At 45.6% G+C, this 22284-nt stretch overlaps 2 protein-coding genes across 6 annotated transcripts in view; one reads left to right on the top strand and one right to left on the bottom strand.

Moving 5' to 3' along the window:
* Positions 1-19199, bottom strand: part of SAFB2 (scaffold attachment factor B2) — a 34840-nt gene extending 15641 nt beyond the window's left edge. For 2 of the 4 annotated variants that reach the window (XM_021084025.1, XM_021084027.1), the window contains exons 1-11: positions 18842-19199; positions 17570-17657; positions 13751-13815; positions 13462-13665; positions 10605-10667; positions 9526-9556; positions 8096-8606; positions 7617-7666; positions 6979-7079; positions 1908-2057; positions 1707-1819 (exon numbers count right to left, since the gene is read on the bottom strand). In XM_021084025.1, the coding sequence (XP_020939684.1) occupies positions 1707-1819; positions 1908-2057; positions 6979-7079; positions 7617-7666; positions 8096-8606; positions 9526-9556; positions 10605-10667; positions 13462-13665; positions 13751-13815; positions 17570-17657; positions 18842-19027 (1562 nt within the window). In that variant the 5' untranslated portion in view covers positions 19028-19199. Of the gene's footprint in view, positions 1-1706; positions 2058-6978; positions 7080-7616; positions 9557-10604; positions 10668-13461; positions 13666-13750; positions 13816-17569; positions 17658-18841 lie in introns of all 4 variants that reach the window. The other 2 variants (XM_021084026.1, XR_002341685.1) reach the window with 2 other exon arrangements.
* SAFB (scaffold attachment factor B) overlaps positions 19227-22284 on the top strand; it is a 33871-nt gene continuing 30813 nt past the window's right edge. Inside the window, exon 1 of one of the 2 annotated variants that reach the window (XM_021084024.1) lies at positions 19227-19699. In XM_021084024.1, coding sequence (XP_020939683.1) covers positions 19337-19699 — 363 coding nt within the window. In that variant the 5' untranslated portion in view covers positions 19227-19336. The remainder of the gene's footprint in view (positions 19700-22284) is intronic. The other variant, XM_021084023.1, reaches the window with a different exon arrangement.

The following is a 22284-nucleotide window of genomic DNA, read 5'->3' as shown; positions in this document are numbered from 1 at the left end:
ATAAATTCTCTTTTTTTTTTTCAGCCATACCCGCGGCATGAGGAAGTTCCTGGCCCAGGGATCAAACCCGTGCCACATCAGTGATGTCAGGTCCTTAATCCACTGGGCCACTGGGGAACCCCTAAATTGTCTTATATTAAAAAAAAAAAAAAAAAAAAAAAAACCTGGACAACAAAATTACCATTAACACTGACATTCTCATCAAAGGGTTCTATTTTTTAGCGTATAAGTGGACCTAGAAATGAAAACAAGTTATGCTGAGAATATAAATTTAAGGTACTCAGCATTCTGAGAATGAAACCCTATCAAGAATTTCACCAAAGCCTACCTCCTCAAAAAGACAAACCTATAGTTTCAATAAAATTATCAATAGGGAATGCCTGCTTTGAAAGACCTGTCCCCATTTTCATCCTGATTAAAGATATATATTACCACCTTTATAAAAACAGTATAGCCAACCTGTGGTTCCCATACTACTGTGCCAAGGTACACCAGGAGAGCTGAACCCACGAGTGCCCTGGGATATTTTAAATTTCTGAGAGAAAAACACAGAAATACTTGATATCTGTCAAACAAACACTGCATGGACTACTAGCTTGAGATCCCTTGTTTCAAGACTAGGTCAGGCTACATTACTCTGGATGATGCTGTATCTTTGCAAAGCTGGGATTCTGCAGCTGCTATGGGGAAAAGCAGGAACTACACAAAAATCAGTCTGGAGCAGGAAATGATTCCAAGGTTTAAAAGGCCTGCCAGGGCTCAGAATGTCAAGAAAGAAGTAAGAATACAGCCGATTCTTGAACAACATGGGGATTAGGGGTGCTGACCCTCCAGTAAAAAAAGCCACATGTTACTTTTTAATTGGCCCTTCCTTTTTTGGTGGGGGGAGGTCTTTTTAGTGCTACACCAGTGGCATATAGAAGTTCCCAGGCCAGGGGTCCGACTGGAGCTGTAGCCGCTGGCCTACACCACAACCACAGCAACACCAGATCTGAGCCACATCTGCAACCTACACTATGGCTCAAGGCAACCCTGGATCCTTAACCCACTGATCGAGGCCAGGGATCGAACCTGCGTCCTCATGGTTATTAGTCAAATTGTTTCCGCTGGAGTTTCCATCGTGGTGCAGTGGTTAACAAATCCGACTAGGAACCATGAAGTTACGGGTTTGATCCCTGAACTCACTCAGTGGGTACGGCATTGCTGTGAGCTGTAGTGTAGGTCGCAGACATGGCTCGGATCCCACGTTGCTGTGGCTCTGGCCTAGGCCAGTGGCTACAGCTCTGATTCGACCCCTAGCCTGGGAACCTCCATATGCTGTGGGTGTGGCCTTAAAAGACAATAAATAAATAAATGTTTCCGCTGAGTCTCAAAGGGAACTCCTAATTGGCTGTTTCTAGTCAAGGCTCTTATCTGTGGGCTTCACCATCTCTGGGTACTGAAGTACTTGCTATGTACTACTGAAAAAACTCATGTAAGTGGACCTACACAGTACAAACCAAGGACATATTAGTCTTTCATTCCGTGTTATTTAACAAACTAACTTGTTTGGATATAAGTGGCAGCAAGATACAAAAACCACCTGAGATTTAAATAAGGAGCTGGTGAGGCTGTCTATGGAAAGGACACATGCTAATTTCATGAGTGATCCTGTGGCTGCCCACCTGCCCTCCTCCCAAGAGAAAGATTTTTAAAAAGCACTTTACTTGTCGATTTTGATCTCCACAGAATGATGTCTGTCAACATTGGACAATTTTTCCTTCTTCACTTCACATTCTTTTCTGTCAGATAGCTTTTTCCCAGCAGGTTCATTTTTGGCCTAAAATACAACAAAGATAAAATGGCTCAGGGACTAGGTCTTCTGATCTATGAGCTCTGTTGAGTAACAGCGCCAAAAACGGCCTCACCTTCTCTACAGAGATCATTCTTCCATGCAGCTCAGTTCTGTGAAGATGGCTGATACATTTTGTAGCCTCGTCGGATGTCGACATGGTGACAAATCCGTAGCACCGAGCCCCAGGGCTGCGGGCATTGGTCACCACTTTGGCCCCAACAACCTTCATGAGAAAGGACACTCTTATTTTCTCATATAAATAACCATACTTTGTGTCAAAAATTATGAGCAGTTAATTCAGCATCAGAATCATTTCTACTTATTTTTACTTCTCTGGAAATTGCTGCTTCTCATAACTATTAAAGTGGTTTTAATTAATCCTTACATTATCAAAATATAACTGCTTTTGATACAAAACCAGAGTGACACAATACAAACAAGAAAAGCTAAAGACAGGTAAACTTCACGAACCACAACTTGTTAAATTCCAATTCCAATTCCACTGTACCCATGGAAAGCTGCAGGGATACTGACTGCGAAGTACACTCCAATTTGTAGGCCCAGGCTGAGAACAGCTCTGCTACAGATGCAGGATGCAGAGAGGGCTTCTGCTTCCAGTAAGAATGCAGCATTTACCCTCCTGCCAGCTGAAACTAAAAACCTGGAGGAAACGTGGGCAACAAGGATTTGCAGACATAGCACAGGACAGTGACCCCTATAAGTGGGGAACACATGAGGCATGTCTCCTACGACTGCTTTGGCCCACTGCTCACAAGTTGCAGGCCAGGGGAAGAGGAGGAAGTGGGTGAGCAGGTGGTAGGAGCCCTAAGCTGAGCAGATAGAGCTTGGAGTCTGAGGAGATGGAAGACAGTGAGCAAGCAGAGGAGAGGGCCACACAGGGCAATCCTAAGAGGGCTACCTCCAACTACGCACTTGTGTGAGGTGTCCACCCAGGCTAGGAAGAGACCCACTGGTAAGGGGTAGAGGGACCAATCCCCAGAGCTCACTCAGGACCACAGATGGTTCACTGCTCACAGAGTGAATCTACCAGCTGGACTGGAAGAGCCTGTAACTGCCAGGCGCATCGGGCTGAGGACTCAGAAGGGTACCGCCTCAGGAGTAGACAAAGCAGCCCTGAGCTAAAGGCTGCCCTGGACTAAGGAAGCCTAACAACAGACCTCAGAAGGAGCTGGTAACTGAACTGCATCCCAGGAAAAGCTCAAATGCATTTACAGAGATACAGGAGGAACCAGCACCCAATAAGATAAAAGTCATACCACCTGGCATCCCATCAAAAACAGTGAGGTAGCCAAGAAGGAGGAAAATATGGTTCTGATGAAGAAAAAGAAAAAGTCAATGGAAATGACACAATGATAAGATTAGTGGGCAAGGAGAGCCATATTCTATACGTTCAAGAAGGCAAAGCAACAACTGAGCATGTCAGGTAAGCATCTGGAAAATATTTATACCCAAATCAGGAATTTCTGCTGTGGCACAATGGGTTGAGAATCCAGTTGCAGTGGGCTGGGTTGCTGCAGAGCACAGGTTTGATCCTCGGTCCAGAGTAGTGGGTTAAAGGACCTGTATTGCCACAGCTGCAGCTCAGATTCAATCCCTGGTCCAGGAATTTCCATATACCTCAGATGTAGCCATTAAAGAAACAAAAACAACAGCAACAAGAACCCAATTTCTGGAAAGACTACACTAGATGAAACTGACAGCCAGATGCTAGAGAAGGGAAAAATTAGGGAACTTGAAGACACAGTAAGAGAAAACATTAAAAATGAAACTAAAAAAAAAAAACTGAGAAAAAAGGTAGAAAAATCAAAATGAACCAGAGCAATAGTGTCATGTGGGACAGCTTGCAGAGTCTTCACAGGCAAGAAGCACAGGAAAAAACTTAGCAAATGAAACCAAAGCACATCAGCAGTAAACAGCTCCAAACCAGTGGTAAGGAGAAAATCTTGAAGGCAGCTACAGTAAGATAAAACACATTGCACACTAAAAAGCAAAGATGGAAAAGAAACAACAGCCAGCTGGCTGGAAAGAATGGAAGCCAGAAGGGGCAGAGTAAACAGTGCCATCTAGGAGAAAACCAGCCAACTTTTAACTCTATACCCAGCAGAACAAAGGGAAGAGAACAACTTTTTCAAACATACAAAAGCTGCAGGAATTCATCGTCAACAACTTTGCACTATAAGATACGCTTAAGGAAGAAGGTGAATGATATTTGGGGGGGAACTTGGATATACAAAAGGAAAAGGAAAAAAAAAAGCACCCAAAGTGGTAAACACACATGGGTAACTCAAATCCCATGGCTTGGAGTTCCCGTTGTGGCGCAGTGGTTAACGAATCCAACTAGGAACCATGCGGTTGTGAGTTCAATCCCTGGCCTTGCTCAGTGGGTTGAGGACCCAGCGTTGCTGTGAGCTGTGGTGAAGGTTGCAGACCAGCTCGGATCCTACATTGATGTGGCTCTGCCGTAGGCCGGTGGCTACAGCTCCAATTAGACCCCTAGCCTGGGAACCTCCATATGCCACGGGAGCAGCCCTAGAAAAGGCAAAAAGACAAAAACAAACAAACAAACAAACAAAAAAAAAACCCATGGCTTTTTTTTTTAAAAAACAAAACCAGATAAGCAATGAGATCCTGCTGTATAGCACAGGGAACGATATCTAATCACTTGCGAAGAAACATGATGGAGGATAATGTGAAAAAAAGAATGCATTTAAGTGTGTCACTGGGTCGCTTTGCTGTACAGCAGATACTGACAGAACACTGTAAACTAACTATAATTTAAAAAAAAACCCAAAACCAAAACACACAAAAGTCAATACTGCACTGTGTACTTTATTTAACAGAAATAAAGTATAGGTAACATCACAAAGGCTGGGAGGGGGAAATGGCAGTGTGCTGCAGTAAAGTTCTTAAACTATCCAGGAACTGGTATAAAATCAATGGGAGGAGTTCCTGAAGTGGCTCAGTGGTTAACGAACCCAAGTAGTATCCATGAGGATGCAGGTTCAATCCCTGGCCTTGCTCAGTGGGTTAAGGATCCAGGGTTGCGTGAACTGTGCTGTAGGTCACAGACGTGGCTTGAATCCCGTGTTGCTGTGGCTGTGGCGTAGGCCGGTGGCTATAGCTCTGATTAGACCCCTAGGCTGAGAACCTTCATATGCCAAGGGTGTGGCCCTAAAAAGACAAAAACAAAAAAAAAATCACTGGGAGACAGTACATGATAAATCATAAAATACCTCAAGACAAATGAAACAAAGTACCAAACCAGAAACATAAAGAAACTTATGAGATGTGACAAAAGCAGTACTTAGAAGTTCATAGTGGTAAGTGCCTACATAAGGAACAAGAAAAATCTTCAATAAATAACCTAACTTTATACCCCAAGGAACTAGAATTAAACAATTAAACTAGTTGTATATAGTAAATATAACTAATAAACCACAAATCTTAATACACAGAGCAGAATCAAGCAGATAAACAGAAGGAATCCAAGAAGAGACAGATACAAAACACAGAGCAAGACCACAGAATTAACCCCCCTCCCATACCAAAGCTCATTTTGAATGTAAACCTTCCTGTAGGACATTCAAAGTGAAGCTCGGGACATACAAAAGAGCCTGAGACACAGGAGCCCTGGGTTCCAGCTCTGACCACCTCTTGACACAGTAGTCAACATGAACAAGCCTTCTCTTCTCTCTGGAGATGGGGAGGGGATCCATGCTCCTGAGGGTCCCAGTAGACCCCAACATTTCCACCCACGGGGATGGAAAAGCACTGCTCTGCTGGAAGAAAGCCCTGATCTATCCAAAGTACCCCATACCAGGGCGAAGGTAACAGAGTCTCTGCGGAGTGACCAGATGTCAATTCTTAAGTGAGATGAAACTCTGCCCTCTTCCCTCTCCTCAAGGTAAGGAGGCTAAGCCAAACATGGGGTCAAGTGCCCTTTTCATCAAACTATCCCTGCAAGGGCCTCAATTCTGATAACAGAAAAAACCAAATGAGAACAGATTCCACAAAAAGCTCAGAGACCCTTGTCTGTGCCCCCTCCCCCACTTCCTGTCCTCTGCCCTCAAGCTCCTCACAGCAACCTTTGTCAGTTCATCCAACTGCAGAGTCTTTTCCCCACCACAAGGCCTTCCTAAGTCCTGCTGCTTTGGTCCAGAGCTGAGCTCTGAAGGCCAGGCCAGGTCTAACCACTCAGCCCTCAGCCTAAACATCACTTCCTCAGCTACGTTTGCTGAACCCACCTCCCAAATCTAAATTAGGTCCTTCTACTGTACACTAATGGCACATTGTAATTTTCCTTAAGGTAAACTTACAACACATTGTATGTATTTATTTCTTAAATGACTTTCCACCAGATGTAAGATTCACGATGGTAGTGTCTTTCCAGCTTTACAATCAGTGACTGATTCTAAGTGAGTGAGTGAACAGGTTTTGGCTTAAGAGTGTTCTATGTCCTTTGGAATGCTTTTTCTGTCCCTAACCCACTCACAAACACCCAATCAAGTGACAAAGATCTAAGCAGAGGGATGACCTGGGCAGCCAGGATGACACAGCTGCCGAGCCTCTGCCTGGAATCCCGGTGAGCAGTACTATACCTATTCCTCCCACAGGCCCCCAGACCAAGGCAGGTGCCATGGCTTCCCATGAGACTACTTCACCTCCCAAATGTTCCTCCGAAGGCTTCTGAACAATTTTCCTCCTGCCCTGTGACCAGCACGTTACTAGGTTTATTTAAGCCATTATCCTGTTCCAGTTCTTAGACTACATCCTTAAGATGACAGCAGACACATGGAAGTCAACTGCTGACTTACTGTTAAAAAGCCCTCAAAACTGAGCATGCCAGCTTTAAGTCTTTGTTCCAAATGATAGTTTCAAGAAGTTATAACAGCCAGGACATTAAGACTATTGTTTTTATACATCTTTTCTGAGCAATGTTCTTGAGGTATTTGCTCTGCCTATCACCTACTCCCAACCAGGAAACAGAGCTTACTATCCACAACTGGTTAGGCTTTTTCCTCCTTGGAGTTTTTCTTCTTTTTTTTAATGTTTATTTTCCCCCAACCAGAAATAAGAACCGGTAAAATTAACAAAGTGAGAATTAGGTTTCTAAACTTGCATACCTTTCCATATTTGCTGAATAGGTTCTTCAGATCTGTCGCTCGAGTTGTGGAAGACAGTCCACTGACCCACAGGTTCCTTCCGGAACTGCTGCTGATGCGACCTGGAGCAGGAAGGAGAAGATTATGCTTTGCCTCAAGGCATAACAGTAAGGAAGGACCATGCCTAAGACAGCAGCCCTCTCTTACACCCTAACTAAATCCAATCTTGACTTCTCTGATTTAAGAATTTAATCACTGCCAACACTCTGGACAGAAAATGAGAAATCTGGATCACAGAAAATAAGTTTTCTTACTTGAGGAATAATCACATCCATATCAGTTACAAATTCAAATGTCTTTCAAAGATCAGCTCTCAATTAACAGAACAATTTCTAATATTCCATTATTCAACGGGTAGAAAGATTCCTGTCCTATAACAGGACTTTCACTATTCCAGAAATGACAATCCCAACAAAGACATAAAATACTGAAGCTCGACAACATTTAAAACTGTCTTTCAGGATATCATTAAATGATAGATTCCACTAATCCATATAAAACCAAATATTGGATCCAAAATGTGGATACCTGCAGGCCCCTCCCTCCCCAAATAAGGGATCCATAGGTAGCTAGCACCTGCCACATAAGCTAATTCATACCTTTTTCATCTTTAATGATTGGCTTTATATCTTTTTCTTCCTTAAAAGAGCTAGAGACAAAAGTTAATGTTACTCATACAGGAAAAAAACGAAAGAACTAAATCAAAAGTATGGTATGTGCTAAAACTGAATACCTACCAGAAAATTAGTCTGAAACAGAATTTTAACAGGCACCTTTACAAGCTTATATTGGAAATCTGACCCCCAAAATACAATGTCAGATTCTTAAAAGTCAATTCGATTTAGCTGAAGATGATAACACTTAACAATTTAAGACCACAACCATAGTAGGTTGAGAAAAACAAAAGGAATTGAAATCACCCATTAAAAATACACAAAGAGAAATAAAACATTCTTTAGAAGTAAACTACAATTGCATCAGTCTGGCTGGCCAATTGCAGAAAAAACAGCTTATGTGTGTCATTAAACGACCAATGAAAAGGAGATAGCGTCTGGTCTAAAACTGAGAAAAAACAAACCTCATTTTCTGATCAGCGCCCTCACTGGCTGAGGACTCTTTAGGAGCCGGAGGGACTTCATTACAAGCTTCAAAAGCAAACTTCTTCACGTCTTCTTTGCTATCCCTGGGCTCTGGGCTTGAGGCTTCCGGGGGCGCTTCCGCGGCCTCCTCGCTACAGGCTTCCGCGTGCTCTGAGGCTTTACTACTCTGCTCAACTGGCTTCTCTAGCCCTACAGGCTCACAGTCCGTCCTCTCGCCATCGCCTGTCTGCTCCACGGGCTCCCTTTTCACTACCGCTAACAGGGTGTCTGCCTTGCTCGACTGAGCTTGTGCTGTTGACTCGCTGGCCAAATCTAAATCACCCTCCTCCGGATGGGCGCTGCCAAAAAGGTCCTCTTCCTCCGCAAGCTTTCTGTCTGGCCCCACGCTACTTGTATCCTGTGCAAATGGCTGCTCCAGCTCGGAACCTTCTTCTTTTACTGGCTCAGATTTACAAGTTTCCCCCAAAATGTCGAGTATTTTCTCATTTTCTACGGATTTAACAGGAATAGAATGGCACAAGGTTTAATTACCAGGGAAATAAAGCAATCACAAATGCGGAACTGGCACGGCTGCCACACTAACACGAAGAGAACTGCTAGCTACACAGAGATTGGAAAACCCGCGGGTACACAAACTTACACTGGTTACACTACCTGCGCTCCAACCGACTGCTAGAGTAAGCCTCTACGCTACATGGAAGAGAAAAGGCCCCCACAGATTTTAAACACCTACAACCACGTGGTTGCTTCAACAGTCTTCTTCATGTGTTTCTGTTCAAGTCTGGGTCTTCAGCTTATTTTTCCAACGTCCAAGGTGCTGAATCGAATGCAATCACCATTCACTGAACGGCTCAATTTCCAAATTTCTTTGCAATTCTTTTAACAGTAAAGTCCAATAGGAAAAGCAGACACTCTTCCGCCAGCAGGAGATAAACGCAGTCCAGAAGGGGAACAATAAGTTGGAAATTTTCATGAAGAAACTCTGTTTCCTCTTCTGGAATCCAGTCACTTCTTAGGTTGTAAGTGCCCTGACCACTGCTTTATCCTGCCTTAACTGCATTAATCAAAATGACTGCAGCAAATATCACAAGATCTGTTTCATGTGTAGAAACACATGGAAGAATCACGAAGGAGTGGGGGAAATTACTTATATGCCACTCTGTGTGGTTAGAGAGATGAAAATAATCACTACATCTCACAAATATATTTGACCTCCAGAAACCAGAACAGCATTTCCACAGATCTGGTGATACGAATGGGTTTCCAATCTCTGATCCTTGTACGATCTGGATTGTCCACCATTAAAATAATTTACAAGACCATAACACAGCTTAAAATATATACACAGCTTGAAAAAAAGAGCGAGAAAACTTTCAAACCATAACTGTCGTGTTTCTCTTATCAGTACCTGGCTCCAATAGAGGCTGTTCTTCAATATCCTATTGAAAGAAAAAAGAAGACAAAGAAAATTCACAAAGACTTTAAAAATTGGGCAGATTCCCCTAACAGATACAACTTTCAATCACATATGAATAAATCCTTGCTCCAAACAAGATTCTCCATTCAAAACAATGTATTGCAATCTAGGGAGTTCTCTTGTGGTGCAGCAGGTAAGGATCCAGTGTTTTCACTGCAGCAGCTGGGACTGCTACTGTGGTGGTGCCAACTGGATCCCTGGCCTGGGAACTTCCACATGCCATGGGTGCAGCCAAAAACAAACAAACAAACAAAAAGCCCCAATGCATTCCATTCTACAAAAGTTCAATGAAGAAAAGCTCATTTTGTTGGTTTTGCCCCAACAGAAGCCTACTGGTAGCAATAATACTGCCTGCAATTCCCCTCTTGGCATTGGTTGACTAATGACCTCCATAGCTGGCAAACACTTCCACAATCAAGACAGGTCACAAAGATGGCCACTGCTTTACACATGACTTGCGAAAAATGTATTTCTCTCGACATAGAACTGTTCTTTATAACTGGAACCTGAAAGCAAACCCCGTTTCTCCACCCTGCTCCATACCTCACCTCTCCCTGACCCATCCCTGTACTGAACACAATGGCTCATGGACTTTGGTAGTAAAGGCCCACCCTGCATTCTCCAGCCCTACAACAAGCCACTCTCTCTTCTGTCCCAAAGTTTTCTTTCCCCCTTCACCCAGCTAACTGACTCATCTGACCTCAATTCAAATTGCACTTCCTCTGGGAAGCCTTTCAGTGCTTTTACAGCCCAAGTGCCTGAACTTCTCCCCCATCGAACTTCTCTTCAATTCTAGTTATACTTTCTTTGGTCAAGAACACCACAGCCCCTAGGCTATAAAACCTATTGCTGACTAGTTTGGCTCAACTTCCTATCCCATCAGACAGTTTAGGAGTGATGCTCAATGATTGGTTTTTTTACATACAGGCACACACACACATTCTTTTCCATGACAGAAAATTAACCACTCGCATGGTTAATGTCAGCCATGCAGAAGCAGGTGCTTTTACCGGAGGTACTTTGAAGTCCAACGACGAAGCATCCAAAGTGTTCTCAAAACCTTCCCCATCTACCTGTAAGACAAAACACAAGACTACTTTGTGGAGACAGAACTATGAATGCCAAGGCCTTCACCTCACCACCTTCCAGGCCTCCTTGGCTGCTACCACCATCTCCATGCCCCTTGCTGGATTACAGAAGTCCCCCTAATCCCTAATACACTCCAAAAACCCTAACGTCAAATACCTCAGAGAGCACCAGACCCTAAATCCTGTTTTCTCCTATCCTAGCAGGCAGTGTATATAGTGCGGGTACACTGGACAAAGAGATGATTCTTATCTCAGGTAGCATGGCACGAGGTTTCATCTTGCTACTCAGACAGTGTGTAATTTAAAACATACAAATTGTTTTTCATTTAATATTTTTAGACCCTGGTTGACTGCAGGTAACTAAAACCTCAGAAAGCAAAACCATGGCTAAGGAGAGGACTGCTATATTCAGTTTATCACCTGCCTCCCTGCCCATTTCAGGACTAGGTGACAGCAACATCTGACAGTGGCTCGGGGGTTAGCGTTCTGTTGGCACTGGTCAAATGAATGAATGAGCAAATTCACTTCCCAGGCAGCTTCCACACACTAGTGGTTGTCAGCATACACTGTGCAGCCTCAGAACTTCTGAAGCTGAACTCAAAAGGAAAATGAACTCTGCACCCCTCCAATTTCATCTGATAGCAGTAACTGGGCACTTTCTTACAGAGTACTTCATTTAAAACATTTAACTTGACGGTTTACTCCTTTTACTATGCAAAAGAAAAATTTTATCCTACAGATAAATAAAAATTGAAGGCCTTTCACCTTTTTCTTTTTCTTTTTGCTATTTCTTTGGGCCGCTCCCACAGCATATGGAGGTTCCCAGGCTAGGGGTCGAATTGGAGCTGCAGCCCCTGGCCCACGCCAGAGCCAAGCAACGCGGGATCCGAGCCGTGTCTGCAACCTACACCACAGCTCACGGCAACACCGGATTGTTAACCCACTGAGCAAGGGCAGGGACCGAACCTACCACCTCATGGTTCCTAGTCGGATTCGTTAACCACTGCGCCACGACGGGAACTCCCCTTTCACCTTTTCAAGTGAAATATAAAAATTTCCCTTCCTAAATATTTTTTCTTTTTTTCCTTTTCTAGATCTAAAACTTATGACCTGGGAGTTCCCGTTGTGGTACAGCGGAAACAAATCTGACTAGGAGCCATGAGGTTGCAGGTTTGATCCCTGGCCTTGCTCAGTGGGTTAAGGATCTGGCATTGCCATGAGCCATACATAGTGTAGGTCACAGACGTGGCTCAGATCTGGTGTTGCTGTGGCTGTGGTGTAGGCCGGCAGCCACAACTCTGATTAGACCCCTAACCTGGGAACCTCCATAAGCTGCAGCTGCAGCCCTAAAAGAACAAAAAAACCTCAAAAAACATACGAAAGACAAAAAAAAATAAGTAAAACTTATGACCTGGATGTTTCCATTAACCAAAAGGTCGAAGTCCATGCCACGGAAATAATTAACATACACCAGGACAATGATGAAAGAGGACAATTCAAAGCTCAACGCTACCCTAGGCCAAGTTGTGGTGATATCTGGAATTTGTGACTTTTGACCATCAAGGTTTAAAGTTTACTCCTAAAAGGGTACTACCTCCCCTCCCCAGTTTAAAGCTATAATGCCTTAAATAAATGAAACCAAACTAAGGTGGCTGGGTATGTCAAGGCAGTAAGATTAAACTGGCAATTAGTTCTAGGAAGGCCACCACAGAGAGGTCTATGCCAAAAGGCTATGAGTGAAAAACTGGGAAAGCAACACTGGTAATGGAATTAAAGCCGTCTCTGATATACAAGAAAATTAATAGTGGACCCCTTTAATTGGAGAGATTCTTCTGGGGGGACAAATACTTTTCTTCACTGTATTTCACACCTTTTAATATAACTGTCTAAACTTATGCATGGAATACACTTTTTTAAATTTATTTTTTTAGCGGGAGTTCCCGTTGTGGCAGTGGTTAACGAATCTGACTAGGAACCATGAGGTTGCGGGTTCAATCCCTGGCCTTGTTCAGTGGGTTAAGGATCTGGCGTTGCCGTGAGCTGTGGCGTAGGTTGCAGATGTGGCTCAGATCCTGCGTTGCTGTGGCTCTGGCGTAGGCCGGTGGCTACGGCTCCGGTTACACCCCTAGCCTGGGAATTGCCATATGCCACAGGATCGGCCCTAGAAAAGGCAAAAAAGAAAAAAGAAAAAAAAAATTTATTTTTGTAGGGCTGCACCTGCAGCATATGGAGGTTCCCAGGCTAGGGGTTGAATCTGAGCTGTAGCCCCCCGCCTACACCTATGCCACACAGGACCTGAGCCATGTCTGTGACCTACACCACAGCTCATGTTAACGCCAGATCCTTAACCCACTGATCAAGGCCAGGGATCAAACCTGTGTCTTCATGATGCTAGTCAGATTCGTTTCCACTGAGCCATGTCAGGAACTCCCTTTCTATAACTTTTTTACACCTTTTATTTAAAAAAATACTTTTACCAATACCGTCAGTGTTTCATTTTATGACTTATGCTGAGAAAGTATCTCCTATCCAATTATAAAAATATTCTCCAATACTACAGGGAAGGTATCCATTAACAAATATCCGACCTGCGTAGAATTTAAATGGATATGATTTACCCCAAGGTTTAGACATCAGATTAAGTGTTTATTTATGTTGACTGGTGATTTAGCCCCATGTCATCAATCAACCACCAGCATGTTCTGGTACAGATGAAAAGCAAATAAGCACCAAGGAGCCCCATGGTTGCAGCGCGTTGCACCACACCTGTGTTACCTACAGCATGTCCTGTGAACTGAGCAGGGAGCTCCCTTAGTTGCTCGGCCACGTAGTCTTTGCTCTCACAAAGGGACTCGAGAATGCTGTCAGTGCCATCCTCCCCGAAGTCTGGAGCACTGCTATTCTCGACTTCGGTTTCTTCTAACACACTAACATCCATCATGTCAATGTTCTGCAAGCTCTCCAAACTTGCTTCCATATCCTCCTGTAACGAGGAACGAAAGGCGTCAACAACCAGGTGGACTAGGACACGGAGTTCCTGCCGCCTTCTCTGCTGTGACACCACATACCTGTCCATCTCTGGAATCTTCTTCCAAGCCATTGTCTTCTGTGCCTTCCTCCTCCATCTTTTGTCCTAATTACAGAATAATCATGCAATCAGACAACACTCGGGGTTCTGGCCTCATAATCAGTGTACATAGGATCACACACAGTTCAATCTTGGTGCGAACATGGGACAAGGAAGCTAAATATGCCTGTCTTCTATCATGTATAATTTCGTCCCAACAGGAACATGAAAAAAATCTAGATTTCTGCAATCCTATCAAGGTAATCCGACTTTATATCAAATATCCAAGCTTTCAAAACCACTCCAAACTAAGACTAACATCCCCATCAAAAAATGAGCAAAGGATAAAAACAGGCATTTCCCAACAAGTATATTTAAAAATGTAATGCCTAGGAGTTCTCTGGTGGTACAGAGAGAGTGAAGGATCCAGCATTGTCATTACTGTGGCGCTGGTTCATTCCCTGCCTCAAGAACGTCCACATGCTGGGGGTTAGGGGGTGGGGTTCATCCATATAGTACCCAAAGAACGGCAACCTAACATCGTGTGCTGAACTATGGACCTACTCGTTCCCCTAAGCTCTACCCACTGAAAGCAGGTACCCTGCCTTTCATCATTCTTCACCCAGAACTTTTTTTACAAGAGGAAAAAGGCAAATACTAACATAAAGTCGATCTTCACCCTGGGTTTTGTGAACGCCATGGGACTACTGAGAGTTAATATTAGGTATTTCCAATGGAGCTGGAAGGAAAGGAAAAGGAAAACTTCTAGACTCAGAAGGAAAGTGAAATATTTGGGCTCCATATGTATCAAAACCCTTAAAAATGTACACACTCTTTATTCTGGAATTACCCTTAGGACACGCACTAAAATGTCTGACAAGGAATTCAAAACAAAGGTTATTTATCTCATAGAGCACACACAGACTAAACAACCAAAATTGGAAAAAAAACATGGCACACTTTGTTCACGTGGGATGCCAGTATGAGGAGTCAGTGGGGGCATGACGTGTAATTTGGTGATGTTTGGTGACACAGCATTATGACCAGAAGTGCTACTGGCATGTAGTGGATGGTTGGGATGCCGCCCAACAACAGGACTTGTCCTACCACAAAGTACTCCATCCAAATGGGTAAAAGTGCTGAGTTTGCAAAACCCTGTGGCATAGCACACATTTTGCACCTTGAAAAAAATTATGCTTTTAAAGGCTATTTAATAATATGGGAAAATGCCCACAGAACTACCACACAGATCAACTTTTATTAAAAGGCACGTTTTAGGAGTTCCCATGGTGGCACAGCGGAAACGAATCTGACTAGGAACCATGAGGTTGCGTGTTTGATCTCTGGCCTTGCTCTGTAGGTTAAGAATCCGGCGTTGCCGTGAGCTGTGGTGTAGGTCGCAGACACGGCTCGGATCTGGCATTGCTGTGGCTGTGGCTCTGGCGCTGCTGTGGCTGTGGTGTAGGCCAGCAGCTGTAGCTCTGCTAAGACCCCTATCCTGGGAATCTCCATATGCCACACCGTGGATGCAGCCCTAAAAAGACTGAAAAAAAAACAAACAAAAAAAAGCACGTTTACACATGCCAAGTGTTGAAGATGCAGGTGTAAAACACACAGATGAATATGGCTAAGACAATTTATCAACTGTGGTAAAGATGCTGAACAATAAGAGGCACTTTCCTTTCATATACATACTTTATGTTTTCAAAGTATCTAAATCTATCATAATAACCTTTATAATAATTTCTAAAATGAAAAAACTGAAAGAAACCTCAATCTTTGATAAAACATGCCAACTACAATTTCTACACCTTAAGTGCTGCCATTATTGTCAATGATTACTTAAGAAATGTAGTTTTATTACATGTTGGGCACCATGCTCTTTAAATTTTTTAATACTCCCTGCCCACACTAGCAGATTTTTTTTTTTTTTTTTTTTTTTTTTTTTGTCTTTTTGCCTTTTCTAGGGCCGCTCCCGCAGCACATGGAGGTTCCCAGGCTAGGGGTCAAATCGGAGCTGTAGCCACGGGTCTATGCCAGAGCCACAGCAACGCGGGATCCGAGCTGTGTCTGCAACCTACACTACAACTCACGGCAACGCCTGGATTGTTAATCCACTGAGCAAGGCCAGGGATCAAACCCACAACCTCATGGTTCCTAGTCAGATTCATTAACCACTGTGCCACGACAGCAACTCCCACACTAGCAGATTTATCACGTGGATTTGATGCAAGAATTTGGGGAGTTCTCCGGTGGCCTAGCTGTTAAGGATCCAGCATTGTCACTGCTGTGGCACAGGTTGGATCCCTGGCCTGAATACTAAAAACATAGCAAAAAAAAAAAAAAAGGATTTTGGTTCCACTCCAAAGCTGGCAATCCAAAACTCAAGCTGTACCACCCCCCATTATGCCTAAAGCCAGCATATCCCTTTGAAATACAGTTTAAAAATGTTTGGGGAGTTCCCGTCGTGGCTCAGTGGTTAGCGAACCTGACTAGTATCCATGAGGACACAGGTTTGATCCCTGGCCTCGCTCAGTGGGTTAAAGACTCGGCATTGCTGTGAGCTGTGGTGTAGATCACAGACGAGGCTCAGATCTTGTGTTGCTGTGGCTGTGGTGCAGGCTGGCAGTTATATCTCTGAGGTTGAACTGGAGCTGCAACTGCCGCCCTATGGCACAGCCACTTCAACAATGGATCCGAACTGCATCTGCAACCTATGTCGCAGGTTGAGGCAATGCTAGATCCTTAAGCCACTGAGTGAGGCCAGGGATCAAACTCACCTCCTCACAGAGACAACACTGCGTCCTTAACCTACTGAGACACAATGCAAACTCCTGAACTCAGCACTTCTTAAGATGAATGGACACATACAGCTTTGAGAATTTTTTTGTAGCACCTTTCAAGAGAACAAGTCCATCATATAGAAGTTTCAAATTATACTATCCTTATCACAGTAAATTTTGATAATGAGGACAACATCTAATGAGGTTCCTAAGTTTTATGAAATTAAATACTTCCAAAAATAACTGAACTCAGCCATAAAAAGGAATGAAGTACTGATACGCGTTATATTATAGATAAACTTTAAAAGCAATGCTCTGTAAAAGAAGCCACACACAAAAGCCACATGTTACATGATTCCACTTATATGAAATGACCAGAATAGGCAAATTCTCAGAGACAGAACCTTGACTACATATTGCCAGGGGCTTGGGGGAGAGGGAGATGAGAACGAGCACAGGGGGCTCTTCTTGGGATAACGGAAATGATGTCAATCTAGTGGTGACGGTTGCGTAGCCATGTAAATACTAAAAACCACGGCATTATACACTTTAAACTGGTGAGTTTTACAGCATGTGAATTAAAAAAAAAAAAAATCACGCTGGTAAAATATAGCCTAGGTGCAAATAATCCAACAATCTATTTTGGACTCTAGAGAAGTTGGGTTCTATTTGGTCTCAGGTTGGTGTCATTTTCCTTGATTTGAGACCTATTTTTTGAACCAGGAAGGAAGCCAAGGAGACCAGTTGGGGCAGCTTTAAGAGTGTGCCTTACTCTAGCTCTTTTTTAATCGCAGTGACAAGAGCTGAGATGTTCCTAGTATGTATTTTAATTTAACTTGGCACCTACAGAGCTCTATTTCTCTCAGCACTCTGATGGAACCACATGTTAGGTAGTAGAAAAGTAAGCTAAATGGAGGAAAACGAGGTCCAAAGGAGCTTTTCTGACCTGGGGAGCAGGAAGACTGCTAAAAAACCAGTTCTCTACATTAGTGCTCTGAAGGCAGAGGCCCCAAGCAGCAACAAGTACAAGTGGATACCTTTAAGGCATCTCTTTGTTGTCTTCTTGCTTGTGGCTTCCAAGGCGATGCCAATTTCATCAGGCCCCTGCCCTTCTTCCTTCACAGCCTATTAGGAAGAGACAGATTTTAACATTACTAAAAACTGCAGGGCATGTACTGTTCTCTTTTAAGCAATGACTTCCCTGTGAACAAAGGTGAACCTTTCCTTGCAAAAAACAAGTCTGGTTCTGCTATCTGGGCTGCAAACCCCAAAGGCACAGGATGATCCCAGTACCCCCTAGTTCTTTCTGGGCTCCTCACCCAAAAGACAGACAGTTCAGAAACAGGGTCAATGACAAGTTCCAAAATGACCCCTAACCTCCAAAATGCCTCTGCTCTAAGTCAACAAAGTAACAGGCAGAAAGGCGGCAGGGGCAAAGGGCTGAGGAGCTGGTCAACCCAGCCATCTTTGACCTGAGGTAGAAAAACACCCATCAACCTGGGTAGAGGAGAGGTTAGTGGTTCCACTCAACAAGTATCCCAGTGCCTTCTGGGCCTGGGGAGGCGCGGCGAACCCAGGGAACTCACAAGGTCCTGATCCTCAAGAAGCTAGTTCTGACTTGGGAAATGACAACGCCCCGCCCCAGTTTGTGTCAAGTGCCCCTGAGGTGGGAGCAATAAACACAGGATGGTGCGATATGGAGTCAGGGAAGTGCAGCAGAACTTAGGGAGGCTGGTCGGCGACTCGACATCTCAGACCCCAAAATGACAAGGCGCCAGACAGTTGTTGACCTGGGAGAGGAGCAGTCCGGGGGAAAAGCAAGGGAGGAACAAAGGTCCTGGGGCAGGACCCAGCAAAGCACCCTCCACCCCGAGAAATCTCAAAGGATCTTCAGTCTTGGATCTCCAAGAAAGAAAACCTCTCCAAGACAGAAAACCTCAAAGGATCTTTCTCTCTTGGATCTCCAAGACAAGAAACAAGAGCAAGTAACGGAAAGCACTTGTCCAAGGTCACACAAACAGTCTCCAACCCAAACCCCGGGTGCAGTCTAGAAGCCACCCTGCAGCTATAGTGGGCTTTCAGCGCTCTTGAAACGACTAACTAGAAAAAAAGGAGGAGGTAAGACACAGAGAGAAGCGGTGACGAGCCAAGGTCACACAGCCGGATCCCCGCGGTCCCTGACAGCTCGGGCTGGGTTCGGCCACGAGAAGCGGGCCGGAGGCGCCCCGGGCCCGGGAGTCACGGTGACAGGCCCGCTCGGGGGCGTGCCCCAGCTTCCTGCGCCACCCCAGGGCCCCTGGTTGCCTCACCTTCTTGAGTCGCTCCATCAGGACGCTCTTGTTGCCACCCGTGTCCAGGTTCCGCTTCTTCAGCTCCGCCCGCAGATCGATCACCCGCAGATCGCTGAGCCGCCGCGTCCCGGCTTCTGAAGCGCCCGAGACGACACTGGCCGTGCCAGAACCCGAGTCACCGGACCCTGCCGGAGACTCCGCCATCCCGGGCACCCCGTCTCCGCCACCTACTCCTCACACCGCCGGCGGCAGTAGCGGCTCTGAACACAAAATGGCGCCGCCGGCGAGGAAAACGCACTCGCTTCCTCCCGCCCAGTTTTTCCGGCAGCGCATGCGTGCGGCCCCTACCGGGATTCTTAGCAGCAAGCACGCTAGCGCGTCGACCAAACGCACGTGACCCGGCACAACGCGCAGGCGCCGTAACTGCAGTACGCATGTGTGCCGGCTGATCGCGGCGGGAGGCCAGCAAAACGCAACACGCCTGCGCGCAGTTCCCCAAGTCTCTCACCACGCATGGGCAGACGCGACCGGGAGCGTCGAACCCGCGCCGGGTGCGCCTGCGCAGGAGCGAGGCGCGCCGGGGCGGCTGGAGCGGTTCCCTCGCAGGCGGCGCCATTTTGTGCTAGAAGCCGAGATAAATCCTGCCCGGTTCTGTGTGAAGTGGGCGGCGGAGCCAGGGTCCCTGGAATGGCGGAGGCTCTGTCAGGCCTAGGCGATTCGAGTGCGGCGGGCGCAGCCGCTCTGAGTTCCGCCTCGTCGGAGACCGGGACGCGGCGCCTCAGCGACCTGCGGGTGATTGATCTGCGGGCGGAGCTGAGGAAACGGAATCTGGACTCGAGCGGCAACAAGAGCGTTTTGATGGAGCGGCTCAAAAAGGTGGAGCCGGGGCCTTGGGGGTGGGCAGGAAGTGGGTTGGGGGACCCCGGCAGCCACGACGGTGGCGTCCTGGCCTCGGGGTCCGCCCCCGGCCCTGTCTGCGGCCTGCTTTGGGCCTGGCGCTCAGCGCTTCTCCCGGCTTCTCTCTGGCTCCGGCGGGAGCTCCAGGTTCGAAGTCTAGAGTCGCATCGGGGCGAGACTGGGGAAGCGAACGGGGGAAGTTTGGGGTGACGGGTGACATCGGCTAAGGCCTGTGTTTTCCGCATCATTCACTGTTTTTTAGGGATTTTTTTTTTGGTTGGTTTCATCCCAGTCTGCGAAAGTGGACGCGGAACCTTGAAATCCTCATTTCCTCCGCGGCGTGGGGACTGGGCCAAGGTCATTCGACCCGAGTGGGGAGGTGGGGATTTGAACCCAAGCCGTCTGATTCCCTGAGCCCGTGCGGGCCGCGCGGTTCTCCTTTGGGAAGATAGATGCTCCTTGATCCGTTATGGCCTAGAAGCCTTGAATGAACTGTTAAAGTAATCGTTCCGAAAAAAATCTTCCAAGAGAGAGAAAAAACGGCTTAGGGACCTTCCAGCACGGACTCGGGGACACAGCATGCAAAGGGAAGTGCAGTTAGCAATCGCGAGATAGAACATAGAGGGTTGGGGAGAGATCAGGCCCCTGCCAGGCCCAGGGGCCTGATCTTGGGCATGGAAGACATTTACTACCCCTTCTCGATCCTGTTTCTTTTTGTGTTCGAAGAGGAAAGTAATAGTTCTTCCGTGCTAGGATTAAGTAAGATGGCATGAAACAGGCTTGGCGTGTTGCCTAGCACATGTAAACACTCAGAGGTAGTAGGATCGCTGTTACAAGTCACTTTTCTTTCTGTGCCACCGTTTGATATTGGCAAGCGGCAGAGGGTGGTTCTAACCCCTGTCTTGAGGGGTTCTGAGGGATGCGTGTGAAGAGCAGTGAGTTTAAGTAAATGTTGGCGCCTTTCTGTTTCACCCTATGGTTTGCTTTATTCCTGTGGCTTCTTTCTTTGCCTTTTTGCAACCTAGAGACACTTGTCTTGGGTCTTCCGTGTAATCGCTAAGCCTTGCCACTTAATCCAACACCCCCCACCCCACCCCCAAGCCCTCCAGACGGTGCGGTTTGTGACTCATTCCACCCTCCTGCCTCCCAAACAACTGAGGATTGGGGGGTTATTTATTAATTGCTATTTAGAGGAAATGGGGATTATTTTCTATTATCTGGTTGAGAAGCTCAGGCTTGGGAGTGGTGAATTACTTCCCTTGAGTCAGTTGGGTCTAACTCAGAAAGCCTGTGTTTCTTTCAGTATGGATACTAACTTCCTTTACTCAGACAGGTTAGGCATTTGATTAAGATGTTTACCTGGAAAAGATGCAAGCAGGATGAGGGTTGAAGGCACCGCCCCCTGCCCCCCCATCCATGTCGTTAGTAGCCTCCAGGACCTCTTGTCAACAAAGCCAAACTGGGGGGGGGGGGTATCCTTTTTCCCTTAGTCTACAAGCCTGCAATGCTGATAAGATGGCACTGAACCTTCCTGTCAGGCTGGTGGTTGAGACTGGTGTGTGACTTCAGAAATCTTCTGTCACTAGCATCTCTGAGGGGATAGATCCATCTTTCTTCCTTTTCCGTTTTCTAGGGATGTGCTCAAATTACAAAAATACTATGAGTGTACACACCTATCTGCCACTCTGCCCAAGCAAATCTGGGAGTACTGATGTTTTTCTCTTCTACGTCTATCATCTAGTTTTTCGTTCCTTTGTTTTTTTTTTTGTTTTTTTTTTTTTTTTTTAGGAAGGGCAAAAGAGGGAAAGGTGGGGGAACACACAAACTGTAATTTGCTGAGGCCCAAAAGAATCAGTCATAGCCTATAGTCCCCCCTAGGGATGATGCTATAAACACTACACCCAGAGATACACTGAGGGTCAAACTGGTACATCTGTCTGAGGTAGTTCTTGTACCAGAATCTTGGTGTTCCAGAATCTTCTTTCCCCAGGAAGAGGGTGAGGAACTTTCTGTTTGTGCTTTCCTTGATCCCAGGAGATAACTCAGTCTTCTGGTTCTGGCTTCAGAGAAAAGGGAGAGATTTTCTTTGTTTCTGGTAGAGAGTAGGTATGGAGCCCCCTAGCCCCATTCTAAATTTAGACTGGGAGACTCCCGAGAATCTTTGAAGCTGTTTACAAATAGTCTTTGAAATGGGTTTAAACAGAACTATTGTTCACAGGATAGTCTGGTAGAGAAAGGGTTAACAAAATATAAATGTGAAACTCGGTATCTCAGGATGTCAGCATTGACAAGTTCAGTTTTATTTTTTTTTTCTCCAGAGTGCCTCCTTGGTGCCTGGCACAGTGCTGAGCATGAGTGGGGGCTGTTCAAGTAAACAGTGGGCTTTTGGAGTGGGAGGTGAGACTTGCCTAGAGAGCCTTATAATTCTGTATCTGATGAAACAGGTCCCCTAGTGGCTGAGAGTGAGACCTTTGGAGTCAGTCATAAATATGTGTGATAGGATGAGGTAGTACATGTCACATCCCATCCCAGGCCACACACAGCAGGAAATCAGCCAGTGAGTG

The sequence above is a fragment of the Sus scrofa genome, chromosome 2, assembly GCF_000003025.6.
Source record: "Sus scrofa isolate TJ Tabasco breed Duroc chromosome 2, Sscrofa11.1, whole genome shotgun sequence".
NCBI classification, from domain to species: domain Eukaryota; kingdom Metazoa; phylum Chordata; class Mammalia; order Artiodactyla; family Suidae; genus Sus; species Sus scrofa.
The sequence above is the reverse complement of the archived record's forward strand: the minus strand, read 5'-3'. Positions and strand labels throughout refer to the sequence as shown.